Source organism: Pteropus medius, unplaced genomic scaffold, assembly GCF_902729225.1.
Source record: "Pteropus medius unplaced genomic scaffold, Ma_sr-lr_union100, whole genome shotgun sequence".
Lineage (NCBI taxonomy): Eukaryota > Metazoa > Chordata > Mammalia > Chiroptera > Pteropodidae > Pteropus > Pteropus medius.
Window position 1 is genome coordinate 9,240,960 of NW_024349224.1, and position 26,929 is coordinate 9,267,888.

The window sequence follows — 26,929 nt, forward strand, 5'->3', positions numbered from 1 at the left end:
AGAGAAGCAGAATATAGTTCTCGCAACTTATCAGTGTAAACTTTGAATTCAGAGAGGAAAAAGATAACTGTCATTTTGCCTTTTTTGTCCCTTTTTTCCTGAGTTTCTGAACCTTTTCCGTATGAGTGTCTGGTGTTGGTATAGGTCAGTGGGCTTGGTGGAAAGGGAATTGAAAATAATTGCTGATTGATGGATAACTGGGCATAATACAAAAGAAATAAGAGTCTGGTAAGAGTCTCTTTCACCAGTATGCCTACTGCACTCAGCCGGCCATACTGTCTCGTGGGAAGCCAGCTGGTTTGACAAAGACTGTGCTCCTCACATGGAACTTACGGCAGTAAGGTCAAGAGAGTGGTGTGACATTCAGGAGGAAGTGGTTGAAATGTCATTGTTGCATTGAGAACATCTTGGCAACAATATTCTGCACATGTCTGATAGAACATTCTGGGTGTAATCTTTGAGTAAGCCACCGCATGGTGTATTTCTTTGGACTTTGACCTGCAACAGGTGGATGGGAATTCTCTTGAATGAAGGGCTGTGGTCCTCTGTGACATTGCTCACCACACTTTAGAACCAAGACCAGAAAATCCACAGCTGGTGACAGGGTAGTCTGCCCAAGCCAGCTTTCTGGCCATACCTTGCCCTTATGGCTTAGGATCCAGAACAAAGAGCAGTCGGTGGTGCCTGAAGCTGCACTAGGTCCTGCTGACAGCAGAGAGGTCTCCAAAGGAATTCTGGCCTCCTGCTCTCCACAGCTTTTCAGTCTACACAGCTGCCCAGTGCCCATGGGAACCCAGCATTGATTTACTTGCTAACTAGCCACAGTTTTTAGAAAGAGAAGTGCCACTGCGGTGCCCTCTGCAGTGCCCTCTGCACTGTACCTTCACGGCATGGAGAGCCAGCAGCCCCGCCCAGCAGCTGGTTCTTTCTTGCCTGCCTCAGCTTTCCCGAAAGCCTGCGCGATGAACCTACCAGCAGAGAACGAGCCAAGGTCCTGGTGATTCTGCCTTCCTGAAAACTGCTGGAGACGGATGACTGAATGATGCTACTGAAGCCTCATGTCAGGGCAGGAGAGTGACTGTGAGAGCTCGAAAGCCTGCAGGGATCCCACATGCCAGGGTCCAGGAGGAAAGTGCTGGTCTCAGTTACGATGAGCTTGCATGTGTTCTGGCTGCCACTGTAACTGTCATTCCCTTTGATTTAGCCTCTAATAAAAGACAGGTAGTTTTGCTTTGAAGACTGTCGAATTAGGAAATCATAAACCATGTTAATGATCCAGTGAAGCTTTCCCTTAAAGCTAAATAGCACAGGTGATCAAGGTAAAGGGGGATTATGGCTTTTTGCCTTTTCTAGAACCCTCTTGACTGCTATGCAGCAAAAAATCTCTCTCTCATAGACTTCTGAAAATGACTTCTGGAAAAGGTATATGATCTGGGAATACCATCAGAGCTGTAGGCTGAGGGACAGAGATGGTGTCCACAACCTTTGCTGCTGCATAGATAAAACGGGGACCCCTGGGTGGTCGAGAGCTGCTTGGTAAATACACATAGAAATTACTCTCTTAGAATTCCCCAGTTTAAAAGTGTTCTGAACACTTTTTATCCTACAGAGATCTGATTCTCTCCCACAAATTTGTTCTGTGATCCAGGTGACATTGTTGGCTTTACCAAGTGCCCACTGTTTGCAGAACTATATCCATGTTCTCTACAGAGATTTGGAGTGTCCTCAGAGAAAGCATGCATGCCCAAGGAAAATTATTTTTCTCCTCAATATCTTTGTTAGATCCCCTCAAAGTAGAACCTCAGATAAGACGCTGAGTGCAGGTGGGTTATTCGGGAAGCCATCCTGGGAAGCAGGGTGAGGGGTTGGAACGAGTTAGGGAAGGAGGAAAAGCTAGTACAAGAGTGCACATCCAAAGCCACAAGGGCTCGATCCACCAGAACTTTTTAGAAGCATTCAGAGTACCTCCCAAAATTGTCCGTGTGAGGACAGGAGGCTGGGCCATTTAGTCACCATTTAAATGAGGGTGGCCCCACTAGCACGAACTCTACCATGTCTAGGCAGTGCTGTGACATGCAGGCAGGGTCAAAGAAGGTCCTGAAGCCGGAAATGGAAAGCCTCCAGGTGTGCGTGCTTTTGGCAGGATGCTGTCAGCAGTGACTCGGAGCTTGCTCAGAATTGACCCGTGCAGGGACAGCTGAAATGAGAGTCCTCAAGCATCTGTCGGGGAAAGGATTCCGTGCTATAATAGGAAAAGAAGGGGATGTGATAGAAATATCACCAGGAGATAGCTTCCTAGAGGAAGTGGTTTCTAAGCTGAGACAAGACCAGATGAATGGGAGGGAGGCAGGTAGAGGTGAAGTTCAAGTTCAGAACTGTATAGATGGAGCGTAGATTGGTATGATGAGAGTAGGTATGGTGAGAAAAGATCAGGAAAAACTTTGCAAGTTAAGGAGTTTAGACTTATAAGAGCAATAGAGGTTCAGGAAGATACATTTAAGCAGTAAGACGTGATAAGCTTTGTGGTTTAGAAAATACACTCTAATGGCAACATGTAGAATAGATGCCAGGATGGAGCAGTGAGTAAGGGTGGGACAAAACAGACATCAGGGAGACCAGTGGAGAGGCTGCTGAATTATCCAGATGAGAGATTATAACAATGAGAACCAAGGCAGTAGCAGTGAGGCAGGTGAGAAGTGAAAAGATTTGAGACACATTAGGTTTCTAAATCCCCACTGATGCTCTGCTCCTGGTAAAATATTTGTGTGTGTGTGTGTGTGTTGATGGAGATATTATAGGGAAAGAATTTTTAGAAAATGTGAATTGAAAGCCCATAAAGAGCTGTTTGGAAAATTCTTAGGCAAATTGAGAAGTAAAATAGCTGTCAGAAAATATCTCAAGTAAATTCTCACCTTAGAGGCAAGATAGCACAGTTTATGCCACTGGGCGTCAGAAAAACCTTACTTTGTCCTGGATCTACATTTTCTATTGGTTTGACCTTTGTTGTATCATTTTAACCTCTTTGAACGTTGTTTATTTGTCCAACTCAAAATGAGGACGAGGATGCCTGTCCAGCCTATTCTGAGTTGATATTAAGCTAACAGCATGTTGTCAGATATGACCACAGTAGGGAAGCTGACATCCTCTAGACCTTCATAAATACGGTGAAAGTAGGGAGGGAAGTTGTTCAGCCCAGGAGTCTTGTGTGCAGTGTAGACACTGGCCTGTGGGCTCATCCAGGGCAGAGGCAGTGACCATCCCCCACCGGCACTGTGCTGAAGGAAGGTGGGGTTTCAGAATGGTTAGTGCGACACTAGATCATCTCGATGCCTCCTCCAACTCTGAGACTCAGTGCTCTTCTTTCACAGGCGATAGTGAGAACAGATGAGAAAATAGCTGTGAAAGCACTTAGAGAGTCAGCATTCTAGGCAAGTGAAAGGTACTTTATTGATGTTATCAGTAGACCTTGTGGTGTTAGTCAGAGAGTTTTTAAATGTTTCAACTCCCTTGTATATCCCAGTGAAGCAGGAAATAACTTCCAGTTTCCTGCATGCTGGTGTATAATTTGTCTTAGTTTCATAAAGAAACTAAAACTGCGTTCCTTCCATAGTTCCTTCCCCTAATACCACCTTCTTACTAACTAGCTGCATTCCGTTGTTCTTATTTTGTCTCATACGTTTAACATTGACTGGAAACACTTGACCTGCCAGGACTTGAACTTGAGCATATGGGGTTTCCCACAGTCTGTGATGGCAACACCAGCAAATCAAAACAGGCTGTGCATTCCCGCTTTCGGGGTGAGGGATGTTCTCCACCTCCTGGGAAAAACCAGGGCCCTGACTCACAGGAGTTGGAAGGAAATTGATCTTAGAGTCCTTCTAAGATACTGTGACTTCTTGATCATCAGTCTTGGGATCTGGCTTTCTTTCTCTTAAAAGAATCCCTTGGGGCTTTAGTGCACAAGTGATGACACTGATTCAGTATGGCTAACATTCATTGCACCTTTACTGTGTGCCAGGTGCTGTGTTAAGCACTTTACATATGAGATACACTACAGCCTCATGAGTAAGTGTTCACTTTGTAGATTAGGAAACAGAGGCAGATGTGGTTAAATAACTACCTAAAGTCAATTAGAGCTGGAATATGAACCTAGGCGTGTGATCCTAAAGCCATGCCTGAACTGTGCTGTGCTTCTCCCTCCCTGCAAGCAGAGACCTGTCAGAGGATTTCATATCCCCGGGTCCTTAGAGCGGTCAGAGATGTTAAGCAGGGTAAGTGCATTAGAAGTCTGATCTGCTTATGGTGTTCTCTACACCAGACCGGAAGTACTCTAAATACGAACATGGCTCCCAGTGAGGTAAATAGCTCAAATATAGGGAGCCCCGTGCCTATCAGAACAACCATTAATTGAGAGATTACAATTTTCACACTGCATATTTTATGTTTTTCCTTTCCTTAGGTTAAAACGATCAAGTGGCATGAGTAGCCTTTTGGGGAAAATTGGAGCCAAGAAGCAGAAGATGAGCACCCTAGAGAAGTCCAAATTGGACTGGGAGAGCTTCAAGGAGGAAGAGGGCATTGGTGAAGAGTTGGCCATCCACAATCGAGGGAAGGAAGGGTAAGAAGAAGATTCTGTTCCTCTGAAAAATCCTAAGAACTCAAATAGTTTATTACAGATAGGCCACCCAATTTTTAAAAATGTGAGTGCTTTGGTTTGTCAGCAAAGCTCTGTTCTAATATGGGGCAGGTTCCAGTGGTGAGAAAAATGCCAGAGGTGACAGGAAGGGAGAGGCATGTGAGCAGCACTTTTCTCGGGCAGTCACGTCTGCCAAGCTGAATTTGCTGAATTACAGCTCCTGTGAACTGTAAGTCACCTCGTTTATTCATGTGGTCAGATGTGGCTCACTGTATCGGTCTTGGCCTGACCTGAATTATTTGGCCTTCTGAGAAACCAGATTAGCTCAAATGCTTCAAAAGCAGAGCCAACAGAGTGCTTAGATGTCTTTGAATTATCGTGGGATTTTTTTTGTCCATGTCATTACAGCCCAGGGTGGGGCTTTACCCTTGGCTTCAATCTGTGTGGCATGTCAGTCCTCAGACAGCATCCAGGCCATCACTTGCACTCCCTTCCTCTTCACTTTGGAATATGAAGAGTATGTCCATACACTATGTAGTTAGGAATATCAAGAAAGCCACAGTGTTCAGTGAGTATTTAGGAACCTCAGAAGGAATTAAAAAGCAAAGTTACCACAGAAGTGGGTCCATGGCTCAAGGTCAACAATCCCTGCCCCTAACAGTGAAAGGAAGTGTTGTGTGGCCCACCAGACAGCCCTGGCTGCTCATCGCCCTGCCCCTCACCCGTAAGGGCTCTCCCTGTGGCACACTGCATCTCTGAGGCGCAGCTCCTTCACCAGTAAAACTGGGGTAATGATAGCACCCTCGGTGGTTGTAAGGAGATAATATATGTAATATGTGTACAACACGTGTAATATACATAAAGCCCTTTGCAGAGCACCTGTCACATAAAGGTCTGCATTAAGTGGTAGACATTAGGGTTATTTACAAGCTAAACTGTAATAAAGACAGGTGAGGGTTTATTTTGTGGGTCATTTCTAAATTAGGCTTTAAGATTATTCGAAGCCAATTATTTGAACTTGAAAGCTGATCCGTGTGTTTCAAAAAAAATTTGTAATGACTTTTCAAGCTTGTTTAACTACCAGACTTCTAAGTCAGTGTGTCAAAGATGGAATGCCACAGGACGGAGGTGGAAGTGCCAAAGCCAACTTGAGAAGGCCCAGGATAAAGCCCAAGCAGGAGTTAGTGTTATGTAGAGAGAGCCTCTGCCATTTGCCCCAACCTCCCCACCCTTGGACTCAGCTCTAGTAACTCACGACTCCCTCTCCTCCATGTTCCCCTCGTGATCTAAGGCAGCAGAAAACTGCCAGAGTGTGCTACACTCTGTCGTTTCCCTGGGTATTGATTATATGGGTTGGACAATGTTCATTCTGCTTGAGTTAATAGACGTCTTATAAAAGTAAGGAGTGGTGCTGTCGAAGATAAGGGAGAGTTAATAAAATGTACACTAGAAGAGAAGCAGGATTAAAAAAGACATCTGCCCCATGAGGAGGCCTTTTCAGGCAATGGAAAATTGAGTAACAGGGAACAACTAACAGCATGCAGCTTTCAAGTGCTCTGTTTTTCCCTCCTTCTCTGAGACTTTTACCCAGATGATTCCAGGGACCTGATCCTGTTTTTCCAACGCAAGTCTGATGACTTCTGTGTTCTGCCTTGGCTGTTCTCACCTGCCCTCTCTAGCACCCACCCCCACACCTCCGCTCACTTGCTTTTCCCAACTTCTGCAGGAAGATCAGAGGGCCCAGTCCTTCATCTGGGGAAGGTGCTTAGTTGACTAAACATGAGAGGCCTCTGGAGGGGTCCAAAGTTCAGGTGACATAATCACTCCTGTACAGAGCTGCTAAATCAAGAGTCTGAATCTTTAAATCACTCCTTAGGGGCTTCTCATGCACAGCAAGGGTTGAGAATCACTTAGAACACAGCTCTGAACTCTAGAGATGACAACAAGACAGCCAGCTGCTGGGTGAGCTTTTCCAGCACATAGGTAACTAGAGAGCTGACTTCAAAACAGGGGATGTTGAGAAGGGCAAGATTTCTGTTGTGAAGAGCACCTAGTGTCACAGCGTTGAAGGGAAGCACAAGAACCAAACCTGTAAGGTCTTTCTGGGCAGAGGCAGGTCAGGCCCCCAGATTCTCCTACACAGATGCCGACGAGGGCAAGGCATCCTTTAGGGCGAGGACCCTCTGCAGAATGTGTGGAGAATCCCAAGTGTGTCCCTGGGATGATGTGATCTTCGCTGAACACAGAAGCAGGGAAGGTCACATTGATGATATCTTTAAAAAGCCACCTCTGAGTAGTGATTGGCCTCTGCCATATTTATTATGAGAACATGACCTTTTTATGAGCACTATATTTAAATTTATCTCATATACAAGAATTCAGGTCATGGCCGGTGGTAAAAATATTTCTGTTATGCAGTCCTGATTAAAATAAGGTTGGATTGAGGTTAAAAGATTATCGTGCTTTTTGTGTTTTGATGGTAATTCCAGTTCAGTTCCAGCTTCTTACCCCGACATTCCAGGTCCTCCCTGAGTCGTCCCCTGCCCTCCTTATCCTCTTCTCCCCTGCTCATGGCAGCCGGGCTCAGTAGTGCTCCTCCAGGCCCTCCTCCATGATGGGCTGGATTCAGGTGCCACCCTCTACAGTGGCTCTACCCCAGGAACCCTCAATCCCATCTCCCCATTTGATTTTCTTTGTCACACTTATTACCAGCTGGTGCGCGTTGTTGTGCTTGGTTTTCTATATAGTAAGCCCCCAAGGGCAAGATCTGGCTCACCACTGTCACCAGCACCTAGAAGAGCTCTGAGCCAGAGCAGGTGCTGAGCGCCTTGCTCTCTCAGAGCCCATCCCACTGGGCAGCTTTGGTTTGGAGCCTAATAGGGTTAGAATTAACCACCCAGAAAAGAAGGGCACGATACATCCAAATGATGTCTCCACCTCCGCATGATTTCGGTCAACAGAGTTGGTTAAAGTGCCTCTACCAAAGATGCTTTCCTCTGAGCCCAGACTCCCAGCCTAGTTGAGCATTTCAAGATCATTGTCAGCAGTTTGCACTGAAGGCGTTTAGCATTGCTTCCCTCTCGCCTGTAACCGATGCCACAGGCTGCTCAGCAGCATTCACCATCAGCAGTGCGTCTCTCCAGCATTGCTGAGGCGGAGGCCAGCAATCTTAGGGGAAGGGGCCATATGCATAGAAAAGGAGACACAGAGGCTTGGTCTTGGCTGCTGCTGGCAATCTAATTGAAGGTCATGGAGCACGATGATGGGAATCCAGGTGTATTTGTGATTTGGAGAGGCATGACGGAGAGACCAGAGAAAATAATTTTCTTTTTACAAAGACTGTCTCCGTGACCCCTCAGAGTCACAGTTTCAGAACAGCACAGCATTTAGGTGAGATGAGAGGAAAGCAGTGAAGAAGAAAATTAAAATCACCATCATTTCACTCTGGCCTTCAAGATGTTTGCAGGTCACATCTCTTCCACGGTGGGGTGAGAGACAGGCCTGTGCAATATTGGACAGATTGCTTGTTTAATTTGCATTTCTTTCTCTCTTTTTTTTTTAAATTGCCTACAGCACCTGGTCTTCCTAGGTGGTCTCCCACCCAAGTACTAACCAGGCCCGACCCTGCTTAGCTTCCGAGATCAGAGGGGATCGGGCGTGTTCGGGGCAGCATGGCCGTAGACCCACTTGCATTTCTCAGAGCATAAACAGTACATATTTTATACCCATCACAGAGCTTTGTTCCAGCTCTGAGTACCTCCATCGCTCATCGCTTCCTGGCACTGGGAATTGAAATTTACCCCTTTCTTTCTCACATTTGTGCTGTGCTGAAGGCACCCTGGCTCTCTGGAAGCAGACTGATGACCGCCCTGAAGTGTCCTCGGTTCTGGGCCTGCTTCAGAGTCCCCTGGACCTCCCTGCCTTTTCTTTCCTGTCTGGCGGGCAGGAGGCCTCTCATGGGCCTGTGAGAGCGTTTGGAGGTCAGCACACCCATGGGACAATCTCACCCTCGCAGACTTGGGAGCGCGGGTGGCCGTCCCTCATTTGCGGTATGGGTTCCCTGCAGGAGGTGCTGCCATGCTCCCTGGAAGCGTTTTCTACCTTCACTTGTCCTCTTCCTTCATTTTTCTCCCCCTCCCCCTTGGCCTAGATCTCAAGAAAATTAGTGGCAGAAAAGTAATTTGTGTTGAAAGGTCAAAAAGATGTCAGAGCCTATTGTGTCTAACCTGGTTCTGAAAGGAAAATCCCTTAGGTTTTGATGCTTTTAGCATATTTTATTAATGAAAGTGAAGAGCTGCTGCCTCTTAAATGGGCCCCATAAGGTAACAGCAGCAGGAAGGGAGGATGCCCCCACTCATACCCCAGCTTCCCAGTGGACTGGGCCGAATCAGCCTGGGTCCCCAGGGGTTCTGGACACAGGGCAGAAAAGCACCACTGCACTTGTCAGCTTGCGGTTCTGTTCTGGGACTAACCTGGAAACTTCCTGAGGCTCAGTATAAATAGGCCATCCACTCAGGCCGCCTTGGAGGAGGGGCCTTCCCCATGAGCATTTGGTCCCTCCGTCCCTGTTCCAGCAACCCCAAGTTCTGTAGCTTCGTAGTGATGCAGTCAAGTCAGAAGTGGAAAGCAGGAACCCCACAACGCTCATAGCTGTTTTGAATTTTGTTGTTAGCAAAGCACTTCTCACGGTTTTGTTGTATTGTCAGAGGGGTACTATCATTTTTATTCCTGTTTTACAGAGAGGAAAAATAAGACACAGGAAATTAAGTATCTTGCCCAAAGTCACACAAATAGTAAACGTCAAAGCCATCCTCATCTTCAGCATCTTTTTTCTTGGTGGCGCGGGTGTCCATGTCTAATAGAAATTGTATTCCTGGGCAGCTCTTGGCATTAAACCAAAGCCATCACAAGGATCCCGTTAGCAGATATAGATGTCTATGAATGGGTGAAGTCGCCAAACCTGCCCTGATGGCCTTTGTCTGGGTAGCCCTTGAGAATTCAGCCACATTCTGCACATGTGCCCCTCTTTGCTGCCCGAGGCCTTCTCTGAACCTGAACTCTGCCTGCACCTTCCTCTTTAGCAGCCAGCCTGGCCTCACTTTTGATAGTCTCAAGGTCAGCTGGACCCAGTTTCGAGGCCGTTATTCACACTCAGTGAGCATCCTAATTGAAGTATCACTTCTTCTTTAAAGGAAAGTCAATAAGGAAGACCACAGATGCCCAAAGCCCCATACTGTACTTCCTGTCTCTGCCCCCCAGCCTACTCCCTCAGACAGGTAGCACTGGCTAATGGCTCTTTTGAAATATGCCCTCAATTCCCCTTGAGCCACAGTTCACCCCTTTTTTCCTGCTAGAACTTTGAGGGGTGTTTAAAGCACCCCTCTGTTGTCAGTGTGCATGCTAATCCTGGTCACAGCCTTGCCGCAGAGCCGGTGGGCTGGAGTGGGGAAGGATGGTGGTGGTTGTTTGACAAAGCCCTTCAGTCGATTTTGGTTAATCGTCCCCACTAAATCCCAGAGGAGATTCTTTCAGGTGTCTGCCTTCCCACCAGTCTCCCCTGTTTTCTCTCTATGTCAAAAGGGGTCCAGTGTCTGTGGCTTCCCTGTCCACCAAGGAATGTGAAAGTCAAATCTAACAGGCCTCCTGGATTACACTTGCTCAATCTGACAACCTGAACCTGAGGACTTATGTCAGACCTAGGAGTGGGCCCTGCCCTCCTGTTTCCTGCCATTCTGACCTCTAGTTGGCAGTTTTGGTGCAGCTACCTAGTTCCCGATCTCAGACCAGGTGGTGGCTACGAGTTGCTGGTAACACCCATTAAGAGAGCTGACACCTGCTCTTGGATCTATTGACCTCAGGACCCTGAGGGAAGCTAGCTTCCCAGAATGATGTCAACAGCAGGCACTGCCTTTTACTGAGCACCAGCTCTGCTATTGGCAAGGTTATGTGGCTTATATCGAGTCACACAGAAAGCGGCAGTCAGAATTCAGACTCAGAGCTGCCACCCACTCTGTAGTAAGCTGTAGGGCTAGTGGCTGCAACCTGGATGGAAAGCAAAGATGGACTGCATTTCATAGGGTGCAGTGAGAAGGAAACTGAGGCCCCAAACTCAGCAGAGGAACACAGGTTCCTAAACCTGGTAAGGGGCTCACCATAAACGTAATGACCTTGTAATGACAGACAGGTGCACATTTTCCACAGTGCAACAAAAGAAAAATTAGTACAGAGATTCAATTATGTCTCCTATTTTCAATGGCAATTTTGTTCTCTCAATAGATTAATTAGCAGCAGTAATCCCCTCCCCCAGGCAAATCGAGGCACATTTTATGGTAAGAAGGAACATTAAAATGCAGCTGTGTCTTTTCAAGCAGCCAACCTCGCCTGCCACATCAGCCCTGTTTTCCTTCCTTTCCTGCCTGGGAGGATTGAGGGAGGTCACCATGGCTGCTGAACTTAGCCGTGGATCAGGGAGCAGAGCGCCGACCTCTTAAGGGGCCCTGTCTGTGGACTGTGGGTGGCAGAGGTGCTTGCTCTCATTCCCTTAGAGGAATTTAGGGAAAGGCTTCTTCTGTCATCCCCGTGGAAGCAACCTGGCCCCAACTGGGTGGAGGACATATGGAAAGGAGGGAGGGTGAGGGGAAGGAAAGAGCGGGAAGCAGTTAAGTGCATCCTAAAGTGAGTGCTCCATGCCCCTCGGTTCATTTTCCTGTCACTGTAACCCTGTGAGGTAGCGTTTACCACCCTGTTTCCTCCATTTTCAGATGCACCTGATTTTACGTTTTGATGTATATATGCGGGATGCATAGCTTTCTCTCCGCATCAACTCGCCACACGGCTAAGGCCAGGAAATACGCCATCACTATTTTGCTGTTTAGAAAAATGAGGCTCAAAGATCTTCAGTCCTTGACCGGCGCGGCCCAGCCACTGCGGGGGCAAGCCGGGCTCTGTTCTCATGTCGGACTCCACCCCCGTTCTTTCCTTGAAGACTCAATGTTTTCACAGTTGCAACATTTTCTTGCCACCAAGCCTCTAATGTGCTTTGATAAGTTGTTGCTCTCTCCTTTCCATATTATTTCATTCACATCCGAACCAGAAACATCCTTGTTTAGACCAAACGCGAGTGGTTTGGATGCTACTGATCGTGGGCAGTCAATCGTCTGTTTGCCTTTGCTGTAACTGATGACCCCGCCACCCACGTGGACCCGTGTACACCTACCTGGGGGTGCTGAACGGAGCAGGGGAGGCACTTTCTCTTACCGGATTCTGCTGACAAACATCTTTTTCATTTTCTTCTAGGTATATTGAGCGGAAAGCTTTTCTAGACCGAGTGGATCACAGGCAGTTTGAAATTGAGCGAGATCTCCGGCTGAGCAAAATGAAACCCTGATGTTAACGGGGAAAACCAATAGCTTAATCCTGTTTACAATGTGAGCTTCTTGTGCGTCTGTGAAATGTCTCCGAGGACTGTGAAATGTCTCCGGTGTTTCTCGACTATTTCCCGGCAAGGTCTTTTCTCCCACATTGAATTTCTGTCCTTGTATCTTGATCTCACGTGGTTTCATTCATTTTACTTTTAAAAGTTTGTCCTTAAAAAAATAAAAGTAAAAAAATAAAAGTTGGTCCAATGAGAGGCTGGTAATGATGATGACCCTACTCACCTTCCCATAATTCTGCTGCAGAGTCCACCAGGCCAGGTCAGTGCATTCTAGGCCTGTCCAGCTGGCCGCAGTGAGGATGTGAATTTCTGGGCCACTTCCTGAGGTCAGCCTTGCCCCAGAGACGGAGGGAAGGAGGCCCCCAGTGTTGGTGGATCACCACGGCCCTGGGCGATTTTGGTCTCGGTTCCACTCCTGCTTCTCTCCTGATCTCTTTCTCTATTGAGATTCCTATCACTGGTATAAGATAAGGCTGAAAATAAGGTTACAGTGCTGCAGAATTAGGAATTGTTCCTACCTTCAGCCTTTTTCCTCTTCCCAGATGTGCTCCCACCTCGATAATTCTTTAATTTTCAGTTTGTCAAAGAAGACTCCGAAGGACTATTTCCTTTTTGTACTCCTTAGGAAAACTTAAATCCCAAACTTTATTTTAATAAAGCTGTAAACCCCACAGCCTGGTCCTGAGAGTGGGGGTGGTGTCCTGGGAGAACCAAGACTAGGATTCCAGAGGGTTCCAAAGACTAGGGTCCACTTCCTCCCTGGACATCTGCCAGCTGTGTGACCTTGACCACAGCTCAGCTTTCTGAGCCTCCATTTTCTGGTCTGTCAGTGCATGAGTAGCACCAGTACCTCACAGGGCTGAGACAAGCTCATGACACACCTGAGTGGCACAAGCACCATCTGCCCATCCAGTCCTCTACTATGTGGCCAGAAGCTCATGGAAACCAAGACCTGATTGTGCAGCCCTGTGTGGTTATAGACCTTATTACGTAGAAAGGTGGTTTAAGCTACATCTGAACATGCTGTCAGTTCACATCTGCTCCGATAAAGGATTCTAAAGGAAGTGATAGAGTGTTTTCAGGCCAACATCAGAACAGGTGGCCAGTGAGGCCTCAGTTATGGTCCTACACAGGAATTACAGGAAAATCCTTCATTCTAAGACCAGCCGGCGTTTTGATGAGGGCGGAGCATCCAGACCCACAGGTGCCACCAGCCGAGGCTGAGATGCAAGTCCTGCTGTGTAGAACACTCTGTGCATCATCCACTGTTCACTGCCCTGCGATGACTGTTGCCCTGACTTTTTTCTGAGGTTCTCAGTGCCTGCAGCATTCACTCCCTGTCACATAGTCCTTCATCTCAGCTGCCATTGTACAACTCATGAGGGGGCTCCTCTCCCAGTTTGAGGAACGATATGTAATTCTATAGAACAAATAGGGCTGAGCTCATTGTAAATTAGGGTTTTTCTTTTTAGCAAATTTTCCTTCGCACCAAGATTAAGACAAACGCTGCGAGAGCCTGGCGGGTCCTTCGCACAGGTGGGTTTGCTGTTCCAGCTTTGCTCCCAGGCATGGAGAGAGAAGTCAGATATGTCCGTGAGAATCCCAGCTGGTGCTTTGGCACTGCCGGTTTATTCATGACCCGGCCCTTACACGGGCTTCTTAGTCCTGCAGAAAGGTTTCCTTTCAGCTGTCTCTTGATTGGCTGCGTCTTTTCCCAGCAGGTGTGCTGCACACATCTGATCTGCACTCGACGGTACACATCCGTGAGTCTGAAAAGCCCCTCCAGCCCAGCCCCATTTTCTCGCAGACTCTGGCAGCTTGTCGAGGGATGTGAATGAGGAGCTGTCGCACCAGTCCTGCCAGATGCCGTCCCTCCCAGCGTTGCAGGTCTGTCCTTTGGAGTTCTCAGAGCTTCACATCGAACACTCATTTGCCTTGACTTCAGCTTGCCTCCCTCTTGATCCACATGTCACCACTTTAAAAAAAGCTACCTGTATTGAACTAAATTTATCTTACCGATGAAGTGGCTTCCTCTGGCGGACACATGTGCCCGTGAGTGTGTATGCACATGTGTGTATCGCCCTACAGTGAGACTTAAAAACCAGAGCAGGCTTTCATTTATGTGTCATTGGCCATAGCTGGGTCATCCAAGCACCCCTGGCTGTGGGGGAGGCTGCAAAAGCCTGTTGTTGAAGATGAGAGAAGTGTATGGAGGGTTAGGAATAGGTGATTATACAGACTTAAACTTTTCATAATAAAAATTTTTAAAAATTGTCCCAGAGAGGCAGAATTAGGCTGTGTATAAGGAAAGACCTTGACATGCTCTGACTGTTCCGGGACAAAATGGGGGTCCCCTGGAGTTCTGCTCCCCGCCTTGCAGGTCCGGCAGCAGCCAGGAACGTAGTGGAGGGGTCCCCGGTCTAGGAAGAGCTGCTCCCCACTCCTGAGATCCTGTGCTTGATTTCTGTATCATCTTACTTCCCAGAATTTCAAGCACGTTCTCTGACCCTTATGTTCACTCCCGTCTGATGTGGATCAGATCCAAGGGACAGTGGAACTGGCCAGCAGGACGGATACTTGGGCATGAGCAGCTAGTCTCCAAATGAGTGGCCGCTTCTCGTAGGTGTAAACGAGGCCCCAGGAGGTGTGTGTTCTCAGCCCCGGCAGACCGTCCGCGGAGGACGGAGTGCTGTGGCTGTGGAGTAGAGTGTGCTGCTGCCAGCCAAGGGCGCAGGCGGAGGACGGGGGTGTAGGAGAGAATAGGAAGGAAATGGCGCGGCCACCTGGGAGCAGGCCTGCGTGCCTCGGTGAGTGGTGAAGGGGGCATCCTATAGGCGCTAGAGGCGGGCCTGGGCCAACCTTGGCCTTCCTCTTGGTCGTCTGTGTTCCTGCCCGAGCCCCATCTGTGCCCTCGGTGGGACCTAACTTCTCAGCCAGCATCGCCACTTGGCCTGACCTCTTCCCGCCCCACTCTCAGAAAGACAGAGCTGCCTGAACAAATGCCTGGCCTTTCTCAGTGGGCCCGCGGAGGCCACGCTGTGCGGCAGGGCTGATTGACGTGTGTTCATCTTCAGTCAGAATCACCTTTTTCACCAGAGTCTTGTTTGAACCATGGCAGACACCATCTAGCCCACAGTTTTTAAGAACAAATGGATACTATTTTATCGAGCTCTTCACATCCACATTTAGTGAAAACTAATCTGCCTGTGTCCCAAAGGAAATTCCGTCCCTTTATCCCAGATTCGAGAATTGTCAAGGAAAATGTTTTTGGCGAGTGGGAAGTGGAAAGACTGAGTCAGGGCTGAGAGGCAGTTTGGCAGCCCTTTGCCGGCACCGCACGCCACCCCCCTTCCCTCCCCCGCACCCCCGCCGTGGTGTGAGCGATGGAGGAGGCCATGCCAGCCCGAGGACTTTCCCGGCTGGCCTGCCAAGTCCAGAGAATCCCTGAGAGTTGGGTTTCCTGGCCTTGCTCTTACCATCCGTTTTGTCCTCCTTGCCCCAGGTGGGCGTGTCGGATTTCCAGGGCATCCGGTACCTTCCCGTTCCTGAAAAAACTGCCCTGCCACAGCATAAGGTCAAAGAGTAGAACGAAATCCTTTCTGTGTTCTGCTCACCTATTTCCTGAGGAACACAGTGTTCTAGTTACGAATTCCCCATAAGGTCTGCGGGGGAGAAGGGCCGCATTAAGAACTGAATCTGGAGTGAGCTCAGGAGGAGGAACTGGACTGCGAGCCTGGCAGACAGCCGGGTGCCCGAGTTCACCACTGTCCCGGTGCAGCAGGCTGGCTGATGGCTCCCACCTCAGAAGGACAGGGGGACCTCCCCAGAAAGGATGGAGTGATGGCCCTTCTGCTACCCAAGCAGGGACAAGGGAGTCCAGGTGACAGGGCTCTCCAGGTGCCATGCTGCCCCGTGTTCTCGGCAGAACAGGTGTGGTGTGTCATTGGGGTGGCATGGTGTGGTTGACGTGGTGCAGTGGGTTGGAAAGGAACCAGAACAGGCTCCCAAAGATGCGTTTGTCCTCTGGCCTTTGGTCTTGATCTTTAGCCAGAACTGGAGTTGCCCGGGCAGCTTGGCTTAGAGTCCATGACATTGTTTCTAATTACCAAAACAACAGAAGTGAACAAAGAGGAACTGGTATAAGATGGTGGACTCCTGGGGAAGGATCAGAAGCTCTTAGCCTCCCCGAGTGGTACCTGGCGCCAGGTGCTTCCTCCGTGTTATCTAGTCAGATCCTCTCCTTGTTTTTGAAAAGAGGAAACTTGCCTGAGGTGAGATTGTGAAAGTCAGTGATCACACCTACATCTTGTGACTGGAGGCGGGGGAGGCAAGATTAAACCCTCAAGGCCTTCTGGGCCCCAGCTCCGCGATGGAGGATTCACGTTGGAGAGGAGAGACTCGAGTGCAGGGGACAGAAGCAAAGACGAGGCGACGCCTGCAGCTGAGAAGAATGGCAGCTGGCGCGCCCCATCGCCGAAAGTCTGTGCCAGAAGCACGGCAAAGATGTGGGCACACGGGCTTTGGCTTCCAATCCTGCCTGTGCCCTGGACACTCCCTGTCGGGGGAGGAGAGTGGCCTCACCCAGACCCCTCAGGCCTTGTTCAGACAAGCCTCGTGGTGAGGTGTCACTCGTGCTAAGCTCTGCTTCAGAGCCAGGTTTCTGGGCTACACAGTGGGAGCAGTGGGATGCTGCCTGGTTTCGGGGAGTGAGGGGACGAGGGACTGGGTGCCCAGATGGTGCACCTTGGAGAGTCAAGTGTCTTAACCCATTCCCCCTGCTTGGGACTTTTCTGCAGTCTTTTCTTCCCTGCAGCTGTGTGTGTGTGTGTGTGTGTGTGTGTGTGTGTGTGTGTGTGTGTGTGTGTGTGTGTGTGCAGTGTGTGTGTGTGTGTGTGCGTGCGTGCGCGCCCTCCTAGGATAACTCAGATTCAAAATCACTGTCAGATGCAATCGTTGTGCTTAGGCAAGTTGACCACAACAAGGAAATTGGGATGGCCCCAATCATAGAGCCCGTCCTTCGGGGTCTCCGCTCCATGGTCTGCCAGTGCGCTTCCGCTGCGGTCTCGGGTGATGGGGCAGACGGCCTGGTCTGTGCTCAGGTGCAGTACAGGTGTCGATGCTGGGGAGAGAGAGGAGGAGAGCACTGCCCAGGGTCAGATACGGGTCAGCCTGCCTCTGCCCTCTATCCTAGTGCTGGGATCCAGGTTGAGTCCCTCGGAGTCTCAGAATCCTTGTCTTCAGAAGGAAGCTGAGAATGGTTAATAATCCTGCCTACCTCACAGTGTTCTATTAAATGAAATACACTATCCAAGTGGTAAGTTACTGTAATTAAATTGTGCACCTGGCTCCCAGCTCCCTAAGACAGCCAAGCTCATGTGAATATAAATTAGCACCACCTTGAAGAACACTTTGACCATTTCTAATAAATCTGGAGCTGCACTTGGCCCATGATACAGCATGTACGCCTGGGTCGACATCCTGGAGAAGCACCAGCATGTGCACAAGGAGGCAAGCTCGCTGGTGATCGGAAATACCTGGAAACCGCCCAGTGCCTATCAGGAGAAAGGATCGGTTGTGAAATAATCACACGGTGGAATATGATACAGAGGTGAATTGAATGAACCAGGGCCGCGTGCATCAACACAGACGAACCTCGTGAGCAGCACTGATGCAAAAAGCGCACGTTGCAGCAGACCTAACACATGATCCATTTATACAAGTTCAAGACCATGCAAATGGAGGTAACAGTTGCCCAACATGGTGAATGCACCAAATACCACTGAATTGTACATTTTAAATGGTTAATTTTACTTATGTGAATCTCACCTCTAAAAAAATCATTAACTTGTGTCACCTCTGTCAGTCTCCTTACAAGTGAGATTTCGAGGGGATGGAGGGGTTACCATGGTGATGAGCTTGCTCAGTGTCGAGCTTTCTCTGCATCCCATTCTGGGATAACAGGCATTCCTGGAACATTCCCTAGGAGATGAGTGACTCACACAGGCAAACTACCTGGTGTACCCCAACTTCCCTTTCTCTGAAAAGCAGGCTGGGGCGCTGAGGGGTCTGTGCCAGCACAGCCCATGGTGCAAGACCTGCCGAGTCTGCTTTCCCCTCCCCCACACAGCCCTGATGCACGGAGACAGGACATGAACAGGCCATATGTGAGAAAGATGCTGCAGCGGGCCGCGACTTGTTAGATGCAAATAAGTGGCTCTTGACCTAGATAAATGAGCTCGAAATTTGAACACACCAAAGTGAATTACAGTCAATGTCTGGGTTTTCTAGTGGAAGTTATGGAACTGCCCATCTTCAGACTCTGTCCAGCATCCTGAGCAGCTGTGACATGAGGCTGCCGTGGGTGCCCTCTCTCCGTGGGAGGTGTGGCCAGGCTCTTCAGCTCGGGAGGAGGGGTGCTGGGCCCAGCTGCTGTCCTCCCCTCTGCAGGGAGGGCAGGAAGCTGAGCTCTCTGACGAGCCCCGCTAATCTCAGTTCATGATTTAGTGCTTTGCTTCTTCCACTTAACACTTTTGCATTATAACCTCAGCCTGCCCAAGTGTGAGGCACCCTGACTGACATATGGAAGACATGTTTTAAGTCTGGAAGCTCTCTGGGTGCCTGAGGACGCCAGGTGGACACTCTGTCCCTGACACCTCAGTAGATTGCCTCATCTTTAACTGCCTTCTCTCGCTGGACCTTGCAGTTCTGTTACAATTCTGCCCTTGAACTCCATTATGGGACCTTTGAATTTGAGGTTAGGGTCCTGAGAACAGGGAGGGGAACCTGTTCATCCCCCAGTTACACACACACACACACACACACACACACACACACCTGGCCTCCTGCACCAACAGTGTCTGCTGTGACTTATGTGTACCCTTGAGACCGCTGTAGACAACTGGGCCTAGAAATGATGGGAAAGCATTATAAAGGACAGTTTTGTCTTTTCAATGCAAGTGGTGTTACAAATACCCCATGTGGTGTAATAAATATTTGGTTTCTGTAGAGTTTCTGGCACAGAGTCCAAAAAACTCTTGGAATTTACTGTCTTTGTTTTCTGATGAAATGATTCTTGGGGGAGCCCTAGATAGCTTCAGGATGGGGACTAGCCACCAGCAAAGCCACACCTGTGACTACAGGATTAGAACTTTCAGCCCCGTCCCCAACCTCGGGAAAGAGGGAGGCCAGAGATGGAGTTCAGTCGCCAATGGCTAATGATTTCATAAATCATGCCTACGAAATGAAATTTTCATAAAATCCTTTAAACAGCAACATTTGGGGAGCACATCCACCTCCCGGGAGGGGGGTGCACACCCCAACTCCGCAGGCACAGAGGCTCCTGTGCACGAGACCTGTGGGACCATCTCCATCTGGCTCTTCATCTGGCGTCTTTACAGCACACTGTCGTGGTAGGTAGAGCACTTTTTGAGTCTCTGAGTTGTTCTAGCAAATATCAAACCCGAAGCATGGGTAGCTCAGGCACCCCATTTGTGGCTGTGTCTGAAGTGGCAGCAGCCCTGTCTGACTTAGCCCTTAATCTGTGGAGTCTACACTGATTCTGGATAGTTAGTGACAGAATTGAATTGAATCGTTGGACCTGCAGTTGGTATCAGAGAATTGGTTGGGTTGCACTTTTGTGCCAACAGAGACAGCGTGATATAGTGAGACTCACACACATGTCGCAGTCAGGACACCCAGATTTTAATCCCAGCTCTGTTGACCAGCTCGGCTCTCTGCCTCCCCTACCCCTGTTTCTGCATCTGTAAAATGAGAGGGTGTTAAATAACCCTGGGGGTTAACACCTGGACTCTGTACTCCTGCCAGGTGGCCAGGTGATTATTATGCACTCTGAAGTTGAGAACCACTGCTTATGGCCTCCCTACTTCAGAAAACAAAAAATTAAAAGCCCCAGCTATGTATTTAGGAAAATTCTAACTTCCTCTATTCTTGCCACTTCAAACAATTCAAACTTTTAAATTGCTGACGCACCAGCAAAGGATCAGGAGTAACCCGGCTTTCTAACCTGCCCTCTGCTGAGACCCTGAGACCCACCTGCGGCAAGTTTCTCCTTTCAAGTCTGTGGAGGCCCAGTGAAGAACTTAGTCGGAAGCTCCTTAGAGTTATCAGTAACTTGGAGAAGCAGCTGAAGTCAGGCCTGGGAAGCAAGCAAGGAATTCAAACAACAAAATTCCCCCAAGACCCAACAAATGCAGCTGAAGAGGCAACACTTTGCTGCCAGGTTGGCAACGACAGATGGCAAGACCCACGTGCGTACACACACACATGCTCACACCAGCGAAACTGAGTTTGTAGTGTGTCAGCTAGGTGGCCCGCAGCTTGGAGACAACCCAATCCACCAGAGGCGCAACGGTCTCGTCAAAACAAGCCCAGCGCTGGGCGGATCACCCCGGTTCCCAGGCCAGCGCCCCGGCCGTCCTGCCAACACCGGCTCGGTCTGCACTAGGCTTTCCTCTCCCTTCTCCCTCCTTTTTTGCTACGTCCCCGTGATTGTTCTGATTATGGAAAAAGCCTTCATGTTGGAAAATTGGAAAACAGAAACATCAAACGAAATTTAAATCTTTCCTAATCATACAGAGAAAACTGCTATATATACTTTGGGGTACTCTCTCTCAGTCTTTTTTCATATGTTTTCACATATGTTTTCTCAACACAGTTGGGATTATACTGTACCTGCGCAGCTCAGTACAGAAGCTACTTACCTTTTCATGTGTGGCCATTTACATTTAAATTTTAAATTCATTAGAATTCAAAGTTCAGTTCCTGAGTCACACTAGCCAGAGATTTCAAGTGCTCAGTAATCACGTGTGACTAGCGGCTGTGATACTGGACGAAGCAGGTATTGAACGTGGCCGTCATCACAGAATTCTCTTGGACGGCGCTGGTATATGCAATTTTATACTCTCTCTCTCTCTTTTTTTTTTTTAACCTATGGCATATACTATGAGCGTTTCCTCATTTAGTCGAACATTCTTTGATAACATGATTTTTAAAGATTCCGTAACATGGCATTATATGTTTGTACCGTAATTTATTTTACAGATCTTCTACCGTTGGCCACTGACGTTACCCACTCGTTGTTGTTATAGTGTTGTGATGAGCCACCTTGACCTTACATCTTGATCTGTGTCCCTGAGTATGTCTAGATTACTAAAATAAGTGGAGTTGCGTCAGGGAAGGGACACATTTTCAAAGCCTTGAAATCCGATGCCCGGTTGCTTCCGGGAAAGGTCTCCCTCTCACTGGCAGGACAGTTGTGCCTCTTTCTTCCTATGAAAACCCTCTGAGAAGACACGATTCAGGAAGGAAGCCCTGTCTGTCCATCTCTGAGCGCAGAGCCCAGTGCTTTGGGCAAGAAGTGTCCGGAATTAGGAGGAAAATGGCCACCCATGGAGAACACTGAACTAGATCATCCCTGGGTACCAGAACCTTCTACGGTCTGAGCTCTGTCTCTGGAAGGGGCATTTGGACAGAGCACATATGATGGTTAATTTTATATGTCAGCTTGATACCCAGGTAACTGGTAAGATAATGTCTGTAAGGGTTTTTCTGGAAGAGATTGGCATTTGGGTAGACTGAGTAAAGATCACCTTCATCACTGGGGGGGTGGGCATCATCCAATCCAGAGGGCCTGAATAGAACAAAAAGGTAGAGAAAGGGGGAATTTGGTCTCCCCTTGAATTCAGAAGTCCATCTCCTCCCGTCCGTGGGCACTCCCAGTTCTCGGGCCTTCAGACTTGGACTGAGACTTACACCACCACCTTGCAGACAGCACACTGTGGGACATCTCAGCTCCTATCGACCTACTGGCTCTGCTTTGCTGGAGACCCCTGACTCATGCAGCAGGAATATGTCCCAGTGACTCTTGACTCATCACAACCTAGTTTTGTGGCACATTTACGACTTGCTCTAAGCATTTTCTGAGTCCATGCCTCCTGCCACCACTCAGGAGTGAGTTTTGTTCAATTAAGAGGCGGGGCTTCACTTCACTCCTCTCACGCTTCCCAAGTGGTTCTGAGGTTTGGTGAACAGGCCCAGCTTTGCCTGATACCATTGTTCATGACCCCGTAGCCTTGGATCTCATCCCCTCTCTGCCTTTTTCCTCCCAAACTAAAGCCCCTCTTCCTCTCGATCACTTGCCTGCCCGCTTTCTCATTTCAGTTGCCTCCCTGTGCGTCCTGCAGGTGGACCATATAGTCTTGACTGGGGACAGTCGGACCTGCACACGGGATTCTAGATTGTGATTCAGGCCCCAGGCATTCGTTCTGGCACCATCATTTCTTTTGTAAGTTTGGCAGCCACACTTTTGTTCTCTGTAAAATGGGGGTGCCTCTTGACAATTCTGAAGCGGCACAGACCAGTCTTGTGGCAAACTGCTCCATTCAGTGCGTTCGTGGTCAAGAGGGAGCCCGTGAAGGTGGTGCAGTCTGAGAGCTGGGCCGGCCTGGTTTCCTGTGTCTGTAATTGGAGAACTGGTCCATGCTGCCAGCTACAGTAAGACAGGATGAGCTATGCTTAGGCCACAGTAAGCCTCAGGGCAGATGACAATTCCTTCCTTGTAGATGGATGAAGGAATTATCTAGGAAGAAACCATTTAAATCAAAAGTCGCATCCTTCTCAAGAGCCTGAGACACTGGTAGCAAGAACGGCACCCCACCATTCAGAACCTCGCAGGCATCGGCCCAGGTCTCCGCCACCCCAAGCCGAGTCATGGCATTTCGTCTCCCTCCAGGCTGCTAGCTGGCCCAGGGGTTGCCGTGTCCTTGTTCCTCAGTCTCACTGTGGCCTGGGTTATTCAGAGAGTAAGAAGGGAGCCTGCCTCTGCTCACTAAGGGAGCTTTCCTCACCCTCACCACCCCCCACCCCCAAAAATGCTGCTCCTTCTAACAGGGGGTCTGTCATGGGCTTTCTTCCTGGTGGGGAAAGAACTGGAAGACAGAGGACTTGGGTCCCAGCCCCCAGCTCTGCAATGCCTCGGCAAAGCCCCTGCCTCTCCCCTGGGGCTCCCTCCTAAGCAGGAAATGGTATGGGCTGAGACTTTCCCTCCCTGGAGTGTCCCAGGACACTGAGAAGGACACTGAGTGGGCGATGGAGGGATGCTAGAGGCTGGGGGAGGGGCAGAGAGACAGACAGATTGTCTGGGAGTCCATCCCCACCTATATTTACGGCCTTTCTGCAAGTAAATCTCCAGACATGCCCAAGGGCCCAGGAGGACAGGATATTCAATAGCTATTGGCTCCTTAAGGGCAGAAGAACCTGTAGAGCTATAGGCTAGTAGGCTAGTTGACTTGTCCACTTCAGTGGAGGACACTGGAGGTACCGGCCCAGACCCCTTTTCTCAGGTGTGCCCATCCCCCGGCTGCTGGGAGAGTTGGCTGCTAACTGCTCACAGCTGGCCCCATCTCTGGAAAATTGCCCTCGGCAGAGCGGGAACCTGCCTGGCCAGAGGTTATGCCCCACCCCAGGCCAGGCAGCAGTCAGGTGCGGCTGACCTGGAGCCTAACAGCCCAGCCCCTGCCCCGAGGCGGAGCTGGTAGTGGGCCGCAACCCACACTCCAAGCTCCCCTGCTGGAGCTAAGTTACAGCAAGGAGCCATTTCCCTGTTCAGACCTTCCCCAGCCCCCTCCTGCTCCTCATGAAGCTATTTTCAAAGAATCCTCACCTCAGGCTCTGCTTCCAGGAGATGACAGCCCCCACAATGTCTTCCACACATGAGATACACCATATTTTTTTATAGATGTCTGCTCACTTGAGACTCCACAGATCTGGGTCTCCTCCAGGAGACAGGTGCCCAGCAGAAGACTGGTCTTAATGCCTTCGAATATCCTGAGAGATTCGTTAATAGAGGTGGGGGCAGGGAAACAGAGGTGGATCCCGAGGCAGCTGCACTCAGATCTCGCCAGCACCCTTTCTGAGCACCCCACACAGCTGCCCCATTGCACAGAAGAGGAAACCGAGGTCTGGAGGGGGCTCCTGGCCCAGGGCAGAGCATGGCGAGCCAGAGTTTGAACGCGGGCCTCCCCACTGGGCTCTGCTTTCTGGAACATTGGTTTGTGTCCCCAGCAACCTATGGGACTCAGGCTACTGGACCGGATGTGGAGGGACCAACCTCCACCCTGGCTTTGCTGCCCATACAAGCCCCCTGAACTCTCACTCATCCATCAAGCTCCTGGTCCAGTGCCACCTCCTCTGGGAAGCCTCCACCACCCAGGTGGACCAGGGGGCAGCGCCCAAGAAGGCTTTTCCATCTGGATGTGTCACAGTGTCTCTGGGTCTCATTGTGGAGTCCGATGGATGTTCCACTGTGAGCATCGCTCCATCCTATTCAGAAAATTTGTCATCCAGACAGACAATGTGCAGTCTTACCTTTCTAGAACCTTCTGCCAGCCATTCCTTCTGTCAAACCTTGAGCCTGAGGGCCTTGTGTAAAGAACTTGCCTGAGGATACCCTCGAGGCCAGAATTTAGGCCAGCCTCCAGCATCTTTATCACCCACAGGAGCATGTTCAGGAGGAGCAGGTGTCTCCTGCCTGAGGAGAGCACAGGAAGTAGAAAGCTGGAGCTAGGAAAGGCAGGCTGGTGGAGAGATTTGGGTCAGCCATCCTGACAGCAGCAGCATTTGGCAGATGCATCCTGTGTCCCCACCAGCCCTCACATGCCTCACATCCCGATCCTCCAGGGACATCCAACGAGGGCGCAGAACTGCATACTCTCAGGGCTTCCTCACGGAATGAGAGGGACGGACTCCCTGTAGCAGTGGGGGCTTCTCCGCTCTATTAAGCCCCATTTGACAGATGAGGAGGAAACACGCCTAGAAAATATAAATATCAAACCAAAGTTCACCCAGAAGGACGGACCCAGGCCAGCCTGGCACCCACACCCACACCCGCCCTGCCACTGGAGGTCAGAGATGACAGAGCCTAGTGCAGACCTCACTCTCTGCAGTGAGTTCTTTCCTGTTGTCACAAGGGACAGCTCACTCCCTGGAGCAAGGACACTTTCCCAGCACCCCTGGGGCCGACCCTTGGCCTCCAGGCCACAGAGCAGCTGACGGGTAGGGCGCTTGATGGTCCTGTCCCACCAAGAACTCAACTGCTGCTCTGAGGACTCGCACCAGGGACCCCAATGTGGCAGCCGCTCTCAGGCTCTTTAATAATTTAGAGAATGTATACTATTCAGCTGGCAGTTTCATCCCTGGATTCAGAAACACAATGCCTTGGGGATTGTCTCCAGTGGTGAGTGAAATTCCACTTGTCACAGTCACTGAGAACACAGGCCTATTCCTGGAAGGGGCTATGGTCTCTGGGTGTTTACAAACATCCTAGAAGGCCAGGAGTTCCAGTGGCCAGGTTCCCAAGCTGGGAGCCTGCAATTCTGTCCAGATCAGCTGTCCAATGCCAAGGACCCCTGGCAAATGCCTTCCTCTCTGTCTCCTGCCTGCTCAGGGGTGACAGGGTTGCATGGATTGGTGTGTGTGACCCAGGGCCTTTCTCTACTTACTGTTCAGTTGCACCCCGCCCTCCCCACAGCCTCATGTGGCGTCAGCCCCTGGGAAAGACCCTTGCTCTAGCCTCCAGAGGGTCCTGGGAACCTATCCTGGGTGGCTTGCATTTTCTAAAACTTGACAGTTGCATTTTCCCCTCAAAAAGCATTCTTAAAAAAAAAAAAATCACACTTGAAAACAATTTGCAAAATGCAATAAGCCAGACATAAAAAGATAAATATTGTATGATTACACTTACATGAGGCACCTAGAATAGGCAAATTCATAGAAACAGAAAGTAGAATGTGGTTGCAAGGAACTAGAGGAGGGGGAAAGAGGAATTATTATTTAATGGGGGCAAATTTTCTGTTTCGGGTGATGAGAAAAGTTCTAGAAATGGATAGTGGTGATGGTTGCACAACTTTGTGAAGGTGTTTTATGCCACCGAATTGTACACTTACATGATAAATTTCATGTTATATATGTTTGACCGCAATTTTAAGAAGGGTTTAATGTAAAAAAATGCACAAGAAATGAATGTTCATTTGAGAACGAACATCGGAAAAGAGAGAAAATAATTTTAGTTACTCCAAAAGCCTCTCTCCTCCTATAAAAAAATCTCCTGTGCAATTCTAATCCATGAAGACAGAAAAAGCCCTGCTCACTGACAGGCACAGCAAGGACCGAGCACCCAGTAGGCCCTCTCCCAATATGACACAGTGGTGAAAAAAGTCCTACCCCCACCCCAAGGTGACCACAGATGGTATTTGGGTATCTATTTTTCCATACTTTTCCCGATACAAAGATATGATATAAATATACATATATGAATTTTATAAAAATAGGATCCATCTGAGCCTATTATTTGGAAGCCTCTTTTTCCTCACTTGACAATATACTGTAAACATTCCATGTCATTTGCATGCTGCCCAGGACTGGATTCTGTCATGCGGATGTCCCGTCACTTAACTGGTGCCCGTTATTAAACATGTCACTTGTTCCCATGTGTTGCTGATCATTAAGCTGCAAGTTTTGTCCTCGCGTGTATATCTTTGGCTACTTGTGAGTGCATGTTTTAGGATAAATTCCTGGAATTTCTGAGTCCAAGAGTCCAGGCCTGTTTGGGATTTTTGCTTTGTCTTGCCAGACTGCGTACTAGAGCCACACATCATTCGTATCTGTTCCCATGCACAGCCAACTGAGGCTGCTTGAACTGAGTGAGAGGATTCCTGTCTGGCCCAAGTCAGCCATGGTGGCAGTTCAGGCCAGGGCGCCCAATGCGGGAGCGATTTGGAGGAACCAGAGGTCTCCCCTATATACATCTAAATCTCTGGAATCTACAAGTAGGTTAACTTACA

General features: G+C 49.2%; 1 protein-coding gene, 1 long non-coding RNA gene and 1 other non-coding gene across 6 annotated transcripts in view; 1 reads left to right on the forward strand and 2 right to left on the reverse strand.

The window, feature by feature from the left end:
* The window catches only part of CFDP1 (craniofacial development protein 1), a 99,092-nt gene extending 84,980 nt beyond the window's left edge, over positions 1 to 14,112 (forward strand). For 2 of the 3 annotated variants that reach the window (XM_039881043.1, XM_039881040.1), the window contains 2 exons: positions 4,460 to 4,618; positions 11,933 to 12,264. In XM_039881043.1, the coding sequence (XP_039736977.1) occupies positions 4,460 to 4,618; positions 11,933 to 12,023 (250 nt within the window). In that variant the 3' untranslated portion in view covers positions 12,024 to 12,264. Of the gene's footprint in view, positions 1 to 4,459; positions 4,619 to 11,932; positions 12,265 to 13,792 lie in introns of those variants that run through there. The other variant, XM_039881042.1, reaches the window with a different exon arrangement.
* LOC120617462 (5S ribosomal RNA) lies at positions 8,201 to 8,319 on the reverse strand. The gene has a single exon (XR_005656924.1). It is a non-coding gene; the product is annotated as a 5S ribosomal RNA (ribosomal RNA).
* Positions 14,113 to 22,600: 8,488 nt separating the features above from the next.
* LOC120617365 (uncharacterized) lies at positions 22,601 to 25,216 on the reverse strand. 2 transcript variants are annotated; one of them, XR_005656898.1, is made up of 4 exons: positions 25,020 to 25,214; positions 24,456 to 24,899; positions 23,752 to 23,915; positions 22,601 to 22,668 (listed from the first exon to the last, which is right to left on the reverse strand). It is a non-coding gene; the product is annotated as an uncharacterized LOC120617365 (long non-coding RNA). The 2 variants fall into 2 exon arrangements; XR_005656897.1 differs by having other exon boundaries at positions 23,752 to 24,899; positions 25,020 to 25,216.
* Positions 25,217 to 26,929: the final 1,713 nt, after the last annotated feature.